At 35.0% G+C, this 16,934-nt stretch overlaps 2 protein-coding genes across 2 annotated transcripts in view; one reads left to right on the forward strand and one right to left on the reverse strand.

Annotated features, from left to right (window-relative positions):
* The window catches only part of LOC128558903 (focadhesin-like), a 322,592-nt gene extending 316,063 nt beyond the window's left edge, over nucleotides 1–6,529 (reverse strand). Inside the window, exon 1 of the mRNA XM_053549183.1 lies at nucleotides 6,446–6,529. The gene's annotated coding sequence lies outside the window, so the exon portion shown is untranslated. The remainder of the gene's footprint in view (nucleotides 1–6,445) is intronic.
* Nucleotides 6,530–6,761: 232 nt separating this feature from the next.
* LOC123566127 (G2/mitotic-specific cyclin-B-like) lies at nucleotides 6,762–15,022 on the forward strand. Its single transcript, XM_045360002.2, has 8 exons — nucleotides 6,762–6,920; nucleotides 8,167–8,457; nucleotides 8,749–8,994; nucleotides 10,235–10,393; nucleotides 10,991–11,227; nucleotides 11,895–12,035; nucleotides 13,116–13,220; nucleotides 13,524–15,022. Exons 1-8 carry the CDS (start codon nucleotides 6,900–6,902, stop codon nucleotides 13,623–13,625), a joined length of 1,302 nt encoding a protein of 433 aa, XP_045215937.1. The 5' UTR covers nucleotides 6,762–6,899; the 3' UTR covers nucleotides 13,626–15,022.
* The last annotated feature ends 1,912 nt before the right edge of the window (nucleotides 15,023–16,934 follow it).

Consider the following 16,934-nt stretch of genomic DNA (forward strand, 5'->3'; position numbering starts at 1 on the left):
TTTCGAACTTGACCTAGATATCATCAGGATGACCATTCAGGCCAACTTTCACACAGATCCCATGAAAATTATGGCCTTTAGAGAGGTCACAAGGTTTTTCTATTATTTGACCTACTGACCTAGTTTTTGATGGCACGTGACCCAGTTTCGAACTTGACCTAGATATCATCAAGGTGAACGTTCTGACCAATTTTCATGAAGATCTTGTGAAATATATGGCCTCTAGAAAGGTCACAAGGTTTTTCTATTTTTAGACCTACTGACCTAGTTTTTGATGGCACGTGACCCAGTTTCGAACTTGACCTAGATATCATCAAGGTGAACGTTCTGACCAATTTTCATGAAGATCTTGTGAAATATATGGCCTCTAGAAAGGTCACAAGGTTTTTCTATTTTTAGACCTACTGACCTAGTTTTTGATGGCACGTGACCCAGTTTCGAACTTGACCTAGAAATCATTAAGATGAACATTCAGACCAACTTTCATACAGATCCCATGAAAAATATGGCCTTTAGAGAGGTCACAAGGTTTTTCTATTATTTGACCTACTGACCTAGTTTTTGAAGGCACGTGACCCAGTTTCGAACTTGACCTAGATATCATCAAGGTGAACGTTCTGACCAACTTTCATGAAGATCTTGTGAAATATATGGCCTCTAGAGAGGTCACAAGGTTTTTCTATTTTTAGACCTACTGACCTAGTTTTTGACCGAACGTGACCCAGTTTCGAACTTGACCTAGATATCATCAAGATGAACATTCTGACCAATTTTCATGAAGATCCATTGAAAATTATGGCCTCTAGAGAGGTCACAAGGTTTTTCTATTTTTAGACCTACTGACCTAGTTTTTGACGGCACGTGACCCAGTTTCGAACTTGACCTAGATATCATCAAGATGAACATTCTGACCAACTTTCATAAAGATCCCATGAAAAATGTGATCTCTAGAGTGGTCACAAGCAAAAGTTTACGGACGGACGGACGCACGGACGGACGGACGGACGACGGACGACGGACACCGCGCGATCACAAAAGCTCACCTTGTCACTTTGTGACAGGTGAGCTAAAAAAGAAAAAAAACAAATATAACGATATTTTACTAGTTTTATTTTCGAGAAAACAAAAATTGGTAGTACTGCGAGACCGATGCTGCTCTCCGCCACGGAGGTAGAATTTTTTACTGGTGTCGATGTAAACTCTTAGTAACTTTCGTTTTCCATCCACCTCAAAGTTGACCAAAAATTATTTATTTCTCCAGGATTTTGGGCGAAAATCTGGGGTGCGCATTATACAGGGTGCAGCGTTCGACACTAACGGTGTCCCGGGATCCCGAGGACACCAAAAATCTGCAAGGGATCCTAAAGTTCACAATTTCGGTGTTCCGTCGGGACTCTTGATTTTCAGATAAAATATGATTCTAAAAAAATGAAATTCCCCAGTCTTGTTCGCTCAAACATCGGTCTTTTGCTAAGCCAGGGCGTTCAGTTGACCCTAGGTCCTGGGTTTTGACCCGCTAAAATCGAGAAAAACTCGTATTTTACCCGCATAAATTATGGCACGTGCGTCGGCTTGACTCGCGGAAATTTACTTAGATGCGTTCCAAGTTCGATAGTTCTGCCCCCTGTCAATCAAAATCCCAGTGAATTTCAATATTGTTCGCCAGCACAAGCGGAAATATGGCAGTAGGCGGAGCGTCGTATGTTAATTAGCTACCGACAGATGTCAGTCACGCCACGCGCCAAATGACACTTGCTTATCTCGAGGTTTGTATTTAGTACAATATGCCTTGTCATTATCAAAGGTATTTATTGATCAATGTTTACAAATTAATTGATAAACAATGCAGCCTTAGATTATCGTGTTTGTACCATCATTTTGTGTGCTCGATACGATTACATGAGCCGGTTGGCCGTTACGGTCTATAACCAATTTATTATCATTGCCGAGGCTTTGTTTGGGCAAAACAAATTAAATAAGCAGAAATTATACGTGGTATAATGAGAAAATAAAGTTAAAACAGTTCTCTTTTCAAGAACTTTAACTGTTACTTTTGTTTTTCGTATTTGTCACTCGTTTTCTAGACCGACATTTTCGAACATTTTTATCATTTCTTACAAGATTTTTCTAGTACAAACTGAAATAAAAAGCCAATAAAACGTCTGCATTTACGAAAAATATGATCACTGTTGCCAAAGCAGCTCTTATTTAGAAGAATTTGCTGATAATAAAAGCATGCAAACATTAAACCCCACCCACTTTTAGGCAATGTGCAAAATAAAACAATGGTAATGAAGATGAGGGGGAAGAGGACTTGGACAGAAATGACATTATTCTTTTACAGCAAAAGTCATACAAGCTATTGTTGTCACTGATGTAAAATGGAAATAAAGTGGAAATAAAATACATATAGTACTGTAAACAGTTGTGTTTGTTAGATTTTAGTTTTTTCATGTTCTTACCACATTTTGTTATCAGGGACTCCTAATTTTCAGTAAGGATTCCTAAATTTCCCAGCAGGTATTCCTTTGGGATACCTGGCAAAAAAGTTAGTGTCGAACGCTGAGGGTGCGCATTATATATGGGAATCTACGGTAATTCAAGAAAGATATATTTTAAAGTCTACAAGACATATCATAACAAGAAGGAAGTGTCTCTAGAATCTGATTCTAGTCTCTAGACAAGCCTGTTAGGGGTTTTCTAGGGGTACGGACCTCCGTTTTTCTAGAGATTAAGTGTAATTTACATTTCAAATTTTGTTGCAAATGAAATAACAAATAACATTTCATTAGAATTCACCTTAAACTCGGATCTAAATGGTTTACAGATACTATCATTCATCCGATTTGTTACATTTTCTTTCAGAACGTAAATATTATAAATAACTGAGGAATCCCAAATAAATCTGATCACGATCGAGGATTCAAACTGGCAGGAAAAAAAGATATAAAGATTAAATAAAATAATGTTAAATATGTTGGGGAAAAAACTTTTTTCAATTGATAATTAACCCTTAGTGTATTCATGTTTTTCACACATTTGGTAGCCGTTACGAGATACATGGGCCGTTTTCACAAACAATTGAATTATCATTATACCTTGTTAAATAACAAAATAAATTGATGCATATTATTATGCCTTATTTATTTATTTGCTGAATTTCAAATAGAATTCATTTATAAGGGATAGATTCATTCATTAATCTAGCTGTTATCAACAGTTTATTTGACAACAAACTAATCGGCACGGAACAGTGTATTCATTTGGAGTTCTTCGGTTATTTAGGTTTTGAAAGAGAAGGTAAACAATCGGGTGAACGCTGGTTTCTGTAAACCAATTAGATCCAAGTTTTAAGTGAAGTCTGGTTACGACTTATTTGTTATTTCATTTTCAACAAAATTTAAGATATAAATAACCCTAAATCTCTAGAAAAAGGAGGTCCGTACCCCTTGAAAACACCTAACAGGCTTTCTAGAGGTACAGATCAGTACCTCTAGAATCAATAAGATTCAGATTCTAGAGGTACGGATCCGTACACCAAGACACTTCCTAACAAGAAACATAAGCTCGAGAAGAGCTTTTATAACCGACTGCTATAATAGCAGAGCTACCGGCGCTGCAAAGCGGCGCCGACAGCGTCGCATTACAGTTAGACGTATGAAAAAGAAAATGAATAAAACTGTGTATAGAATTACTATCGAGTTGAAAATTCGTGGTAAGTTTTTGGAATCGGTGTTGTTCGGGTTTCTTCCAGTACGCAATGCTCATAGTAATTAATCAGTAAGACGTCAATAGACGCTTGCTGTTTACGGTTGACAAAAGCGTTTCGCTTACTGCTTTGAACGTTGAATAAAAATGTGAATGAGCGCCTGATAATAAGAATTTATTGCTAAATACAGTTTTTACGAAGAAAGAAAGGTAAAATACAATATTTTCAATGCGAAACTATTTTCGTCACGCTGCCATAACTGAAATTTATTATATATACTTATATTTGTATAATTACGTCATACTACCACATTGGTGCAGTGGTTAGCGAGGTCGCGTTGAAGTCCAGAGGTCGGGAGTTCGATCCTTACCAGAAGCGTCTTTTTTTTTTTTAATTTCTTTTTTATTTCATTTTTTTCATTTTTTTTTTTTTTTTTATTTATTATGGGTTTTGAAAGTATTGTAAAAAAATAAAGTCATTCATGTGAAATTTAACAAGTGTTTTGTTAGTGATGTCAGGTTCCATTGTAGAACTGTCTATACAGTAGTAAGTAGATAAAACTTTTTTATTTTTAAAAAGAAGAGGTTTTTGGATCAAAACTTACAGGCATTGAACAGTGAAAAGCACAAAATGATCTTCTCCCCGTTCACATATATTTCATCCTCAAGCTTAAAAATCACTGACCAGAGTTTATTACTAGGAAAAAACTATTGGCTATGAATTATCAATAAATATCAAAAAGGCTCCTACTATACCATTCCTATTCCAATAGTGCTAAAAGATTAACCATAAAAATGTCATAGACTGTTAACTTTGCAGTTCAGTAAATAAAACAGGAGTTTTCGAGAATTTCGTCAAAAAAGTGATTTTTCTGGGTAAAATTCTCATCATTAACGCATTCTAAGACATTCATTCAGAAATCATGAATTATCATTAATTCATAAAAATTTTAATAGCAGAGCTACCGGCGCCGCAAAGCGGCGCCGACAGCGTCGCATTACGGTTAAACGTGTGAAAAAAACAAAATGAATAAAACTGTGTAAAGAATTACTATCGAGTTGAAAATTCGTGGTACTTTTTTGGAATCGGTGTTGTTCGGGTTTCTTCCAGCACACAATGCTCATAGTAATTAATCAGTAAGACGTCAGTAGACGCTTGCTGTTTACGGCTGACAAAAACGTTTCGCTTACTGCTTTGAACGTTGAATAAAAATGTAAATAAGCGTTTGATAATAAGAATTTAGTGCTAAATACATTTTTTACGAAGAAAAAACAGATAAAATACAATATTTTCAATGCGAAACGATTTTCATCACGCTTCCATAACTGAAATTTATTATATATACTTATATTTGAGCTGATGACGTCATACTTTCACATTGGTGCAGTGGTTAGCGAGTTCGCTTTTAAAACCAAAGGTCGGGAGTTCGATCCTCAGCAGATGCATTTTTTTATTGTTGTTTTTTTTTTTATTTCAGTTTTTATTTATTTATGATGAGTTTTAAAAGCATTGTAAAAAATAAAGTCATTCATGGGAAATTTAACAAGTGTTTTGTTAGTGAGTCGGGTCTGTAGATAAAACTTACTTTTAAAAAAGTTTTGGGATCAAAATATACAGGCATTTAACTGTGAAAAGCACATAATGCTCTTCTTCCCGTTCACATATATTTCATCCACAAGCTTAAAAATCACTGACCAGAGTTTATTACTAGGAAAAAAATCCCTATTGCCTATGAATTATCAAACATCAAAAAGGCTCCTACTACCATTCCTATTCTATACCAGTAGTGCTAAAAGATTAACCATAAAAATGTCATAGACTGTTAACTTAGCAGTTCAGTAAATAAAACAGGAGTTTTCGAGAATTTCGGCAAACAGTGATTTTATCTGGGTAAAATTCTCATCACTAACTTTTAAAGATGGCTAGTCTTTTGGATTTTAAACAAGCTTTGTACATGTAAATGATTTTCATTCTCCCATACCAGACGTCTATCATAGCAGTATTTTTGCCTTAATTAAAGTTGGACACATTCTTCCTTCTAAATAGAACCGTAACTTTCTTTAGTTCGTATATAGCATACTTGTAGAGTTTTCGCATGTCAAGATTTAATCTTAATGCATTCTAAGACATTCATTCAGAAATCATGAATTATCATCAATTCTTAAAATTTTAATAGAATCTAGATCTTAATGAACATAAACTTCCTAAAACGGATTCCAGATAATTCCAGCAACACTCCTTTAATTTTCAAGGCGCACTGGTGACTTTTTCAAGGGAGCTCTGCCTTCTAGGTAGCACCTAAGTTCATATTAGATCTTAAAGAACATAAACTTCCTAAAACAGATCCATAATTCCAGCAGCACTCTTTTTAATTTTCAAGGGGCACTGGTGATTTTTCAAGGGAGCTCTGCCTTCTAGGTAGCACCTAAGTTCGTATTATATATTAAATGAACATATAACAAATAACTCTTGTGTAAAGAAAAATAAACATTAACCCATATCTTAATGAACACAATAAATACTTTTAAATTTGGTGCAATTTGCTATGAACCCGGCTCTGCTCATCAATGCTGTACATTGTAAAAGAAACGCAGGGAACCACAACAGTGCATGTACAGTTTCCATATACTTTTTACTCATAAAGGAGAAACAGGAGGCAATAAAAATATGTTTAGCCTGCAGGCCTTATGAATTACTATTCCAAACTTCACTGGTATTAAAATGACAATTGTTTACTTTTTAGAAATACTTTAAAATATATTCTAATTGTAATTTGCAGCAACCGGAAGTTCATGCGAGCACCTGTTGCGCCATTTTTTCAGTGGCCTGTGGGAAATTCAGTCAGCTATGTTTTTTATTCTGATTAATTGTTTAATTTGGTGTACTTTATAATACGAAAAGAATAAAATTATTTTGATACAATTTTCAGTTATTTTTTAGAAAAAAATCACACTTATAATCTTCATGATTTTTTTTTCATCAGGTTGCTATGAACAAATAACAACTTTGACCAATCAAAAAAATGTTTTGAACTTTCATCGTCCAATCAAATACAACCCGCGATTTGTTTAAACAAATCTCGCCGAGACTTGTCAGTTGTGTACAAATGATGTTGTTTGTGTAGTATGAAAGTGAATCTGCATCTTTTTTGAGCTATTGTTGCACTTGTTGATTATACTTAAAGCACAAAATGACTACTAGAGCTGCTTCGGTAAGTCAAAGAATTATATATTGTGGTGCTGTTAACATTTAATCGAGAAATTTATAGAAAGGTCACTTTTCGCATCCATGATGGTGAACCGTAACTCTGGTTGGGAAAGAAAAATGTTTCAAGATTTATGCATTGGATAGAGGGAAATACTTTATAGAATGCTTCAAGTATGTTTGGAGATGGTAATTTAGTACATGCGACTTATTTTGAATTTATAATTCGCACCGAAATTAAATAATTCTGATTATCCCACCTCCATGCCAACATGTTGACACATGTTGGACTTGTCGTTCTAAAAATAAAATTCTAGGCCAGCTGTTGCTGTCGTTGAAATGCAACAGTTTTAAGTCGTTTATGATAAATTTTTAAAACAAAAATTAAAACTGATAATTGATACAGTTTGAGAATTATTCTCAGTGTTGCCATTTTGTACATGTACTAAAGTTGCAACTGTGTAACCAGTTTGGTATGTTAATCCAAATCCTTATTTAAGTGTGTAGGTGGTTTAATTGCAGAAGTGTGAATTTTTTCAATACATAAATAATTACTGTGTTCCAATTAAGAATTTAAGTATGCTTTAATTGGCATTTTTTACATAGTTTCAGCTAGTCAACAAAGAAAAATGTTCCTATAAGTAAGACTTCACAGTTACATTCTGTTTGTTAGCCAATGTCTCATCATATTCAATGTTTTGGATGCAGCACCATCAACTTCATTGTCGCATTTGTTCTACAAGTGTTATGTTAGACAAAATACTTCCCCTTCATCTCAGAGAAAGTTCACATAGCTATAAAAGTTATACTTTGATGAAGTGTATATTTAAAAAAAAAAACATTGGCATAGGTACTGTGTGAATGTATTAAATCAAAATAATATCGCTAGAACATATCAGTATGTTCAGTTGTTAAACCCAGGTAATAGTAAAACTAATTGTACGCAAGTTGCGATATTGTGATAATTTTTGCATAGGTCAGTATCTCTCCACGGGAGTCTGCCCTATCACGAAAATATCTCTGAATCGGTTCTAACGTCAAATTATTTGGACTATCCAGGTAGGTGATATATGTCAAAGATCTATAGGAAAATGAAGGTAAAATGAGCTTGCAAATGTCTGTTACTTTCGGCCAGAGAATTGAGCAATTATTTTAGCTGAAGCAGCACACCTGTTTATTTTAGTTTAACTTATAATGTAAGACACATTTATTTTGTGGCAGATTCATTCAGATGCTATCTTTTTTCACTACAGGCAAACCTTGCTAATGCAAGAATGCATACAAACAGTGAGAACACAGACCAGATAATAGCAGCAACAAAGTCAAACTTGGTTCAGAGACCTCACACATCACATGCCTCTCAAAGAAATGCTTTGGGAGATATTGGTAACAAAGTGTCTGCAATCACAATTTCTGATGCCACCAAAAAGGGACCAGTGAAGAAGGAAATTGTACAATTAACTAGTCGCCAACAGAAAATTCTAACCAAAAGTAAAGCCACAACATCTTTGAAAGCTCTTGCTGAAGACAGTGGTGCTAAACAGGTATTTATTGTTTTTCGTTGACAGGATTGGTATTTGTTGAAGACTGTATATAAGAGCTAAGTGCCAGAAAACTTGTATATATTAGGACTACAAATTTACATAAAAATGTAATTATTCTAAGCTGTATTTCCAGGTTTCCACTTTAGTAAATGTTTTGCATCATGTAGTAAATAACAGTATTCTCATTTCTTTTTAATAAATGAAAGGCATCTATAGCTTTTATTTTTGGTTGCATTTTAGAGATGTATTTTGCTATGTATCTTTCTATCAAAATTTTCTTACAATCAACAGGAACAAGAAGCCTTCCACTTCTTGGAGCCAGGGGTTACCATGGTGCCAAAGCCTATCACAGTTCCAACAGCAACAGTCCATCCACAGCAGAATGTACCGGCTCCCATGGACATTAGTGATGCAGGCCCAGAGGCTTTCTCCAAGGCTTTATTTAATGTACAGGATATAGATGCAAACGACAAAGAAAATCCACAGCTAGTCAGCGAATATGTCAATGATATTTATGAATATATGAGAGTTTTAGAGGTAACTAAATTAAATCAATGTCTGGATTTTATCCAGGATGACTGCTGTTTAAATTTTTGCTTGTTAAGAATTAAGAGGATTGAAAACAGCGATTTGCTGCAGGGCATTCTCGTATGTTAAAAATATCTTCAGGGGTCCTGAAATAAGCTGTCCGATTCGTGGATTCCTCGGTCCGGACAAGCAGTTTTTAGAAGCAGGCTTAGCCGGGGACAAGTAAAATTTCCGTGGTAAACGAAAACGAAACTAATCGGCGTCATCTGTGATTTCCGCATGCCTAAAGGCAATATCTAATCTGTTTGTGATCATTTATGACCATTAAATTATCAAAACAAAAATGTATGCAGCCTTTGTGGACTGGTTTACTACATTTAATGATCATTATTGGAAAATTATACCGTGAAGTTCAAAATGAGTGACAGTCTGGGGATTCCCATTATCTACTTTCATTTTTGACTTTCAGAAAATCGATTAGCTAGGTTGGCGCTATGTAAAAAAGTTTAGTAGCCAAAATTTGTGGCGTAATTTTTCGAGTCAATTGTTTTGACATTTAACAACTCGGACAGCTTATCTCAGGACCCCTGAAAGACCAGTGCAGTATTCAGTGAATGTTATGGGACCAGGGTAGAAATTCTAGGCATAATGAGATTATTTTTGTCAATGGCATGTGTTCAAGTGTTCTTAATTATTCTCTACTCACTTAACTTGCTAGTCATTACATATTTTCAAGTGGATGTTCTAGTCACTTAGCTTGCTAGTTATAACATATTTTCAAATGGATGGTTCTAGTCATAACATAAAAACTTTATATAAGTCAAAATAGAAGTCAACAGAAGTGTATGTTTGTATTATTTGTTTATTTAGTAATGATAATGCTGATCCTTTCCTTTTTAAACTAAAAAGTACGGACAAGCTCTTCTTTGGTACACACAAGTGGATTTGTGGGCCCAACTTGTCCGTGGACAAGTAGACTCTGAAAATATTTCAGGACCCCTGATCTAAAGAAAAAATGTGATTTAAAAAGCGATTTTCATCACCATAAAGCTAAAATGAATGAGTATTTATTAAACAAACTAGAAGTATTACGTTTCAGAAAAAAATCAAGTTGATTATAGAATTGTGTATTTATAGAGATGAAGTATATAAAATCTAGAAATTCAGAGAATTTTTTTCAGGCATTAAATATTTTCTTGGTACATATATTGTGTTGTAAGATTATCTAACATTCTCATCCCTGTTTCAGGTAAAATACCCAATAAGATCCAACTATTTAGAAAATAAAGAGATTACAGGAAAGATGCGTGCTATCTTGATAGATTGGCTATGTCAGGTTCATCATAGATTTCACTTGTTACAAGAGACACTCTACCTCACAGTAGCCATTATAGACAGATTTTTACAGGTATACACACTAGATTTATAATTGCGTAAAAATGTTTTTTTAGTCCTGGCGAGAGTTTCAAGATTTGTCTTGGCATTCTTTCAGATGACCCAGGATCAGACTGCATTGATATACTCATTATACTGAACAGTGGTCTAATTTTAAAACTTGCATGAAGAAATCTTACTGGGCACTTTTCATATGCTCTGTAATCAACTGGCCACTTTGGGATAACTTGGTAATTGGTGCCTTTTTGACAGTACACAGGATCAGTACCCTGTATCAATTGATTTTAACACATTATTGATTTTCGCCTGTGTGCTCTCGCTGTGACTTCATTTGCTGAACAAAAAATCAGCAAGGCATATCTGCAGGATAAAGGGCGGGATATGGCAGGGAGGTTTATTTTAAAGGTAGCGTGGTGCCAGTTAAAAAAGGGCAGAGGGAATGTAGAGGCATACCACTGCGTCACTGGAAATAAGGCTAGTACTGCCATATTTACCACACTTCCAAATAAATACAGCTAAGTACAAATAACATCGGATTGAAAGAAAATTCCATGTACTGCACAAAGGTGTTATGTTTAAAGTGTTTTACCATGTGATTGTTTCTCTTCAGGAAAGTCCAGTTTCAAGAAATAAACTACAGCTAGTAGGTGTAACATCAATGTTGATAGCTTCAAAATACGAAGAAATGTATGCACCAGAAGTGGCAGACTTTGTATATATAACAGACAATGCATACACAAAAAAGGAAATATTAGAAATGGAACAGAATATATTGAAAACATTAAACTTCAGTTTTGGAAGACCTTTATGCCTGCATTTCCTAAGAAGAAATTCTAAAGCTGGCCAGGTATGTACTTAAGTTAACCTATTTTATATGGTTCAGAATGCTTTTTTTTACTAATGTATAATCTATTAAATTCGCATGAATTACCGATGACTGCTGATTTTTATGTTAAAGCCAGATTTTAAATTTAAAAACTTTTTGGTGTACTTAATAGAATCTTACGTGCCTGCCTGTGTAAGACGGGGTTTTCCCTACTGGACGGACAGTGTGGAATGAAAAACCGAGTGTTAGCAAGGTTTTTATCCAAGCTGTCCTGATGGTTGGGAAAACGGTTGTCTTTACACAGGACATGTTAGGTCATTTTTCTTATCGCATTCAAAATTGTGTTGACAAGTTCCCGGCATTACTTAGTTTGACGTCAAAATTGTGACGTCACCAAGGTGCACATTATTTTAGACAAGGTTTTTCCCAAGGGAAAGACCGTAATATCTAGCCCTGGTGCATCTATCAAAATAGTTTTTAAAGATTTAAAGTAAGTTCAATGTTAAGCAAGATATTTTGAAACATTGGAGTTCTTAAGAGATGAATAACGTGGATGAAATTGTCATACAAAATTTTCCCTACCTACCTACCATACCCTCGTTGGCATGGGTTGCGGAAGGGAAATAAAGATATTTTTAAGGCTAGCCTAGCCGCTTTGATTACTTTATGCTTTGTCTTGTTTCTTCAGGTTGATGCCAACAAACACACACTAGCCAAATACTTGATGGAACTGACTATAGTGGAGTATGATATGGTGCAATACTTGCCGTCACAAATAGCTGCCGCAGCCCTTTGTCTTTCCATGAAACTCCTTGATAGCAGTAAATGGGTAAGGCTCTCTATTGTTACTGTTTGGTACTTTCAAGCACTAATTGTTGGTTGCTATTAGTGATTTGTTCATATTTGGTTTATATATTTGACATTGATCTGAAAGAAATGCATTTCTGTGCTCCTTAAATCCATGCAGATTGTTCATTATTACAAGCATTTACTATCAAAACAGCATTTGGTGCTTGGCTATTATTGCTAAACTTGTGCTCAGGGCTAGACACTAACCATTTTGGGCCACTGGTCCGAAGAGCAGTTTCCACTAAATTTTTAAATGAAACAGTTACTGGTCCTCCAAACATTTCACTGGTCCTTGTTGCTTTTCACTGGCCTCGGACCAGCGGACCAGTGTTAGTGTCGAGCCCTGGTGCTTATACCAGTTTTTATGCCCCCAAAGGGAGGCATGTAGTTTTTGAACAGTCTGTCGATCTGTCTGCAATTTTCGTGTCCGGTCCATATCTTTGTCATCCATGAATGAATTTTCAAATAACTTGGCATGAATGTGTACGACAGTAAGACGACATGTTGCACGCAAGACCCAGGTCCGTAGCTCAAATTTCAAGGTCACACTTAGACGTTAAAGGTCATTTTTCATGATGGTGCATTCGTGTCCGGTCCATATCTTTGTCATCCATAAATGGATTTTCAAATAACTTGGCATGAATGTGTACCACAGCAAGACGACGTGTCGCGCGCAAGACCCAGGTCTGTAGCTCAGAGGTCAAGGTCACACTAAGACGTTAAAGGTCATATTTCATGATAGTGCATTGATGGGCGTGTCCGGTCCATATCTTTGTCATTCATGCATGGATTTTAAAGTTATTGGGCATGAATTTGTACCACAGACGACGTGTCGCGCGCAAGACCCGGGTCCAAGACTCTTACATCGGCCATAACTATTCATTCAAAGTGCCATCGGGGGCATGTGTCATCCTATGGAGACAGCTCTTGTTTGCCTATATCAAGTTTTGCTTTGGGACTTCTGTCAAACACGAGGGTCCATTATTGAGTTCTGCAAACAGATGTAATGCAGGAAAGAATTGAATGTTATTGTGTCTCAGTAACAGTCTTATATTTTCAGACGGAGACATTAAACCACTACAGTTCCTACTCTGAAAAGGATCTCTTTCAGACAATGCAAAAACTTGCCAATCTAGTCATCAAAGCAGAAAATAGTAAACTCACTGTAAGTACTTCAGCTTTTAAAGTTTTATGTAACAGATGATTTTCAAATGTCTGTTCAAAGCATTAACATTTAATATTTCAGTTCCAGGTACAGAGCTAGGAGAATCAAAAAGTTTTGTATATATAATCTGCTAATATTTTATAATAACTAGTTAAAAAATTATTGAATAAATGTTCTGTCTTTATCAACTGAAAATTTGTTTTAAATTTAGTGAAACTAACAAGGCTGTCTCTAGTTGAGTATTTGATTTATTAAAATGAGTTGTTTAGTTTCTCAGTTAAGTACTTGTTTTTCTATTGACAGGCTGTGAGGACAAAATACTCTAGCTCAAAATTTATGAAGATCAGTACAATAGCAGCATTGAAATCACCTGTGATCAAAGAACTGGCAGCAGCATGCACGTGATTACACAAGTATTCCAAGCATTACTCGTGATATTAAACTATAAATTTATCTGTGATGGTATGAATGCAGTGAGAGACTCGTTCCATTCCCATTATTTATTTGTGTTTGTTGTAAATGGTCTGGGATTATGTATGACAAGAGAATGGTGTATTTGACAGCTGTTGTGTTTGCTGTTTAACATGCCAAACCATCGCCTCTAAGGCGATCAGCTATGCTTGAATTACTTTTAATTGCGGGTAGGATGTTGCATTTAGCATGCTCTCGAAGGTGAAAACAACCATTGTACAAAACAATGCAAAATGAAATAGTAAATTATTATGGGCAAGCATAAACTGAAGACCATCTGATTTTACTCTTTAATCATGATCTGTAATTTTCATGTCTCAGCTTTTCCGTCCAGTTTTTTTTAACTCGTTTGGTCTTACAACAATTTATACTTGCTCATCATCCCAATGCAAGCAATCTATGTACCTTCCTTTCGTTTTAATCACACTCTGCTGTAGAATTTGTAGTGCTATCTTACTATGGTTTTATCATTTGTCTTGTTGTAAGCTAGTGCTTTGCTACTGAAATGATCCTTGAATATTTCTCTAAACTAGGACGAGGTGGAATTTGGATTTTTTTAGCAGGTACATAGATTGCTTTGCTTGTATTGCTGTGCCATAACGCTTTGTATTGTCTGATAAGTTTCCAGCTTTGTCAGACATATCACAAAGCTTGTGGGTGACTTCATTTTCGTAAAACTTCCAAGATCTTCTGGATACTTATCTGGTTAATTTATAGATCTTTTGATACAGTGGCTTCAGTTACAGAAGTTACAAATTTGATTCTTTGGACACTGGCAGACTTCTAACTTGCTCTGTAACTCGGGAATTGCTGTTAAATATCAAACATCTAAAACAAATCTAAAATCAAGAAAGGTTGTAGTTTTTTCATCAGTTTTTGTTGCTTGCATAAAAGTTGCTCAATGACCATTTTGGCTTTTAAGGGTTTTCTTGTAATACTGTAGTTACTTATTTGGTTGGGGTCAATATTTCAAAAACAAATTATCATTAAGCCACTTGTATTTCTTGACAATAAATTATCTTCGATTTATCAAATACATTAGATCGTGTAAAGTTTTGTCATTTGTGTATTGATCATGTGTTGGTTCAAGAATCCTGTGACCCTTGTTGACAGCACTTAGTGGAATGAATTTTAAGATTGTTTCATCCAAATCTCGAATTAGCCTTTCGGACTCGGCGCATGTGCTGGTCAACTTGTTGGTTTACAGAGGTTCTTGTACCGTAGATTAGGCTTAGCTCAGTAGCGTTTAGAGAAGTATTGCTTCTTATTTTATAGAACTGTTTATTACATATTTGTAAATATTTTATACAATAAATTATTTTGTAATAAAACGTGTTTTTTGCATATCGGGCGAAAAGGAAACTACCTTTCTTGTTCAAAAGCATGAGGTGACCTTCAGGCAAATAAAGGGTTGAGTTCGATCCCCAGGCAGGGCGAATATTCTCTGTGACAATTTGATTACAGACATTGATATCATTCGTCCTCCACCTCTGATTTATGTTGGGAAGTTGGCAGTTACTTGTGGAGAACATGTTTGTACTGGTACAGAATCCAGGAACACTGGTTAGGTTAACTGCCAGTCGTTATATAACCAAAATACTGTTGAAAAACTGCGTTAAACCCAAAACAACCAAATCTTAGACATCTTAACCAATGATCTGATTTTGAAATAATTTCTCACAGATGGTCCTTATGTCACCCTATACAAAATTATTCAAATTATACAGATTCGTAGAAAAACATGGCCGCCAAGGCCTGTGGTCAATTTTCCCTATATGTATATAGTGAAATTAAACAAAAACGTGAAGCTGCTGGCCCTATTTTAAAATTTTACACAAATGGTCCTTGCTTGACCCTCTACCAAGATTTAGGTTATTTTGATTAGCCAAAAATTCTGGACACGAGGGTGTGGTCACCTTTCCCTATACGTATAGTAGAAACTTTAAAAATGTGTGTGAAAGTGCTGGCCCTATTTTTAAATAATTTTACACAAATTGTGGTTTGTTGTCTATTCTAACACTAAAGACTCTTTTATATAAACAAGGAAGGATTTTACCATCTATTGTCTTGTCGATTAAAACACGTTTTGCAAAATTACCTACTTTTGGCTATTCCGCCTAAAAAGGATTCCAGATTAGTATCCCTTCCTTGTGTAATTCCAACGTGTTAGAATGGAACTAGATTTTAGTTTTGGGTGCTTTACTGGCAAATAAAATGTTTTTGGTTTGTTTTTTTCATTCAGATGCGTTGTAATTAATCAATCGGGGCCTTCGTGATTAGATTACTACGCATCAAACTCAAAACGGTGTTTTATTTGCCAACAAAGCACACAAAACTAAAGTCTTTTTACCACGGTACATCTATTAGATATTTAAAAACTCTTAACACCCTCGTGGTTCAACTCCTGCGCAACTGAACTCTTTTTAACTGAAAAATTACACTGCAAACCACTTGGAGGCCTTGATAGTCTGTTAAATGTCACATAGCATAACTTGATTTATTTACACACAAATGGAGTTGGTTATATAAACAGTTCCATCATATTTTATCTTAATTTTGTAATAAAAGATATAATTATTAGAATGGAAATAATTTATAGCAAAACCTGAACACTATATACTCTGGCAGTTATACCTACAAAATAATTTCACTCAAGACTGCCTTCATGAAATCATTACACCCGACGTATAACTGCCCATCATGTATAAACAGTTTTTAAACACTGGTTTTGCCATAGATTATTTCTTAAATATTCATGCGTTCATTATTGAAGAAATGGTTTATCCCAAACAGTCATTTGTTGAATAAATCTGCATATTGCCTGCTGCACAGTAAATGGGCCAATTTTTTCAAAAAACATGTAACTGCATTTTATTTATAGAGGAACACCTGTTTCAAGTTTTGTTAAAACTGTTTTCAATATGTCTTATTAGTATTCAAATGCTGCAGTAAAAAAAAAATCACATAAGCAAAAAAAAATTTGAAAGCCATTTTATGGCTGAAAATAGGCCGTTTTTTCATGTAATGCGTTAGCATTGGATTTTTACACTTTTCAAAAAATGCTACAGTATTTTCAAATAACAAAATATAAGTTTGATTTGAATACCTTTAAACAGATAAGTTTGTTAGCTTTAAAATGATGTATAACATTGATGATCACTGAAGTCGTTACATTTTTATGAATATGATAATAAAAAGTGCCTCGTGTAACACCACTGTTTTTAACAAAAATGCTAAATTTTG

This window comes from Mercenaria mercenaria, chromosome 8 (assembly GCF_021730395.1).
Source record: "Mercenaria mercenaria strain notata chromosome 8, MADL_Memer_1, whole genome shotgun sequence".
NCBI classification, from domain to species: domain Eukaryota; kingdom Metazoa; phylum Mollusca; class Bivalvia; order Venerida; family Veneridae; genus Mercenaria; species Mercenaria mercenaria.

Excerpts from the sequence above, each read along its gene's own strand:
- LOC123566127 (XM_045360002.2), top strand. The coding sequence starts at position 6,900 with ATGACTACTAGAGCTGCTTCG. Across the intron at positions 6,921-8,166 it reads TGACTACTAGAGCTGCTTCG|GCAAACCTTGCTAATGCAAG; the intron begins GTAAGTCAAAGA and ends TTTTCACTACAG. Across the intron at positions 10,394-10,990 it reads TTATAGACAGATTTTTACAG|GAAAGTCCAGTTTCAAGAAA; the intron begins GTATACACACTA and ends GTTTCTCTTCAG.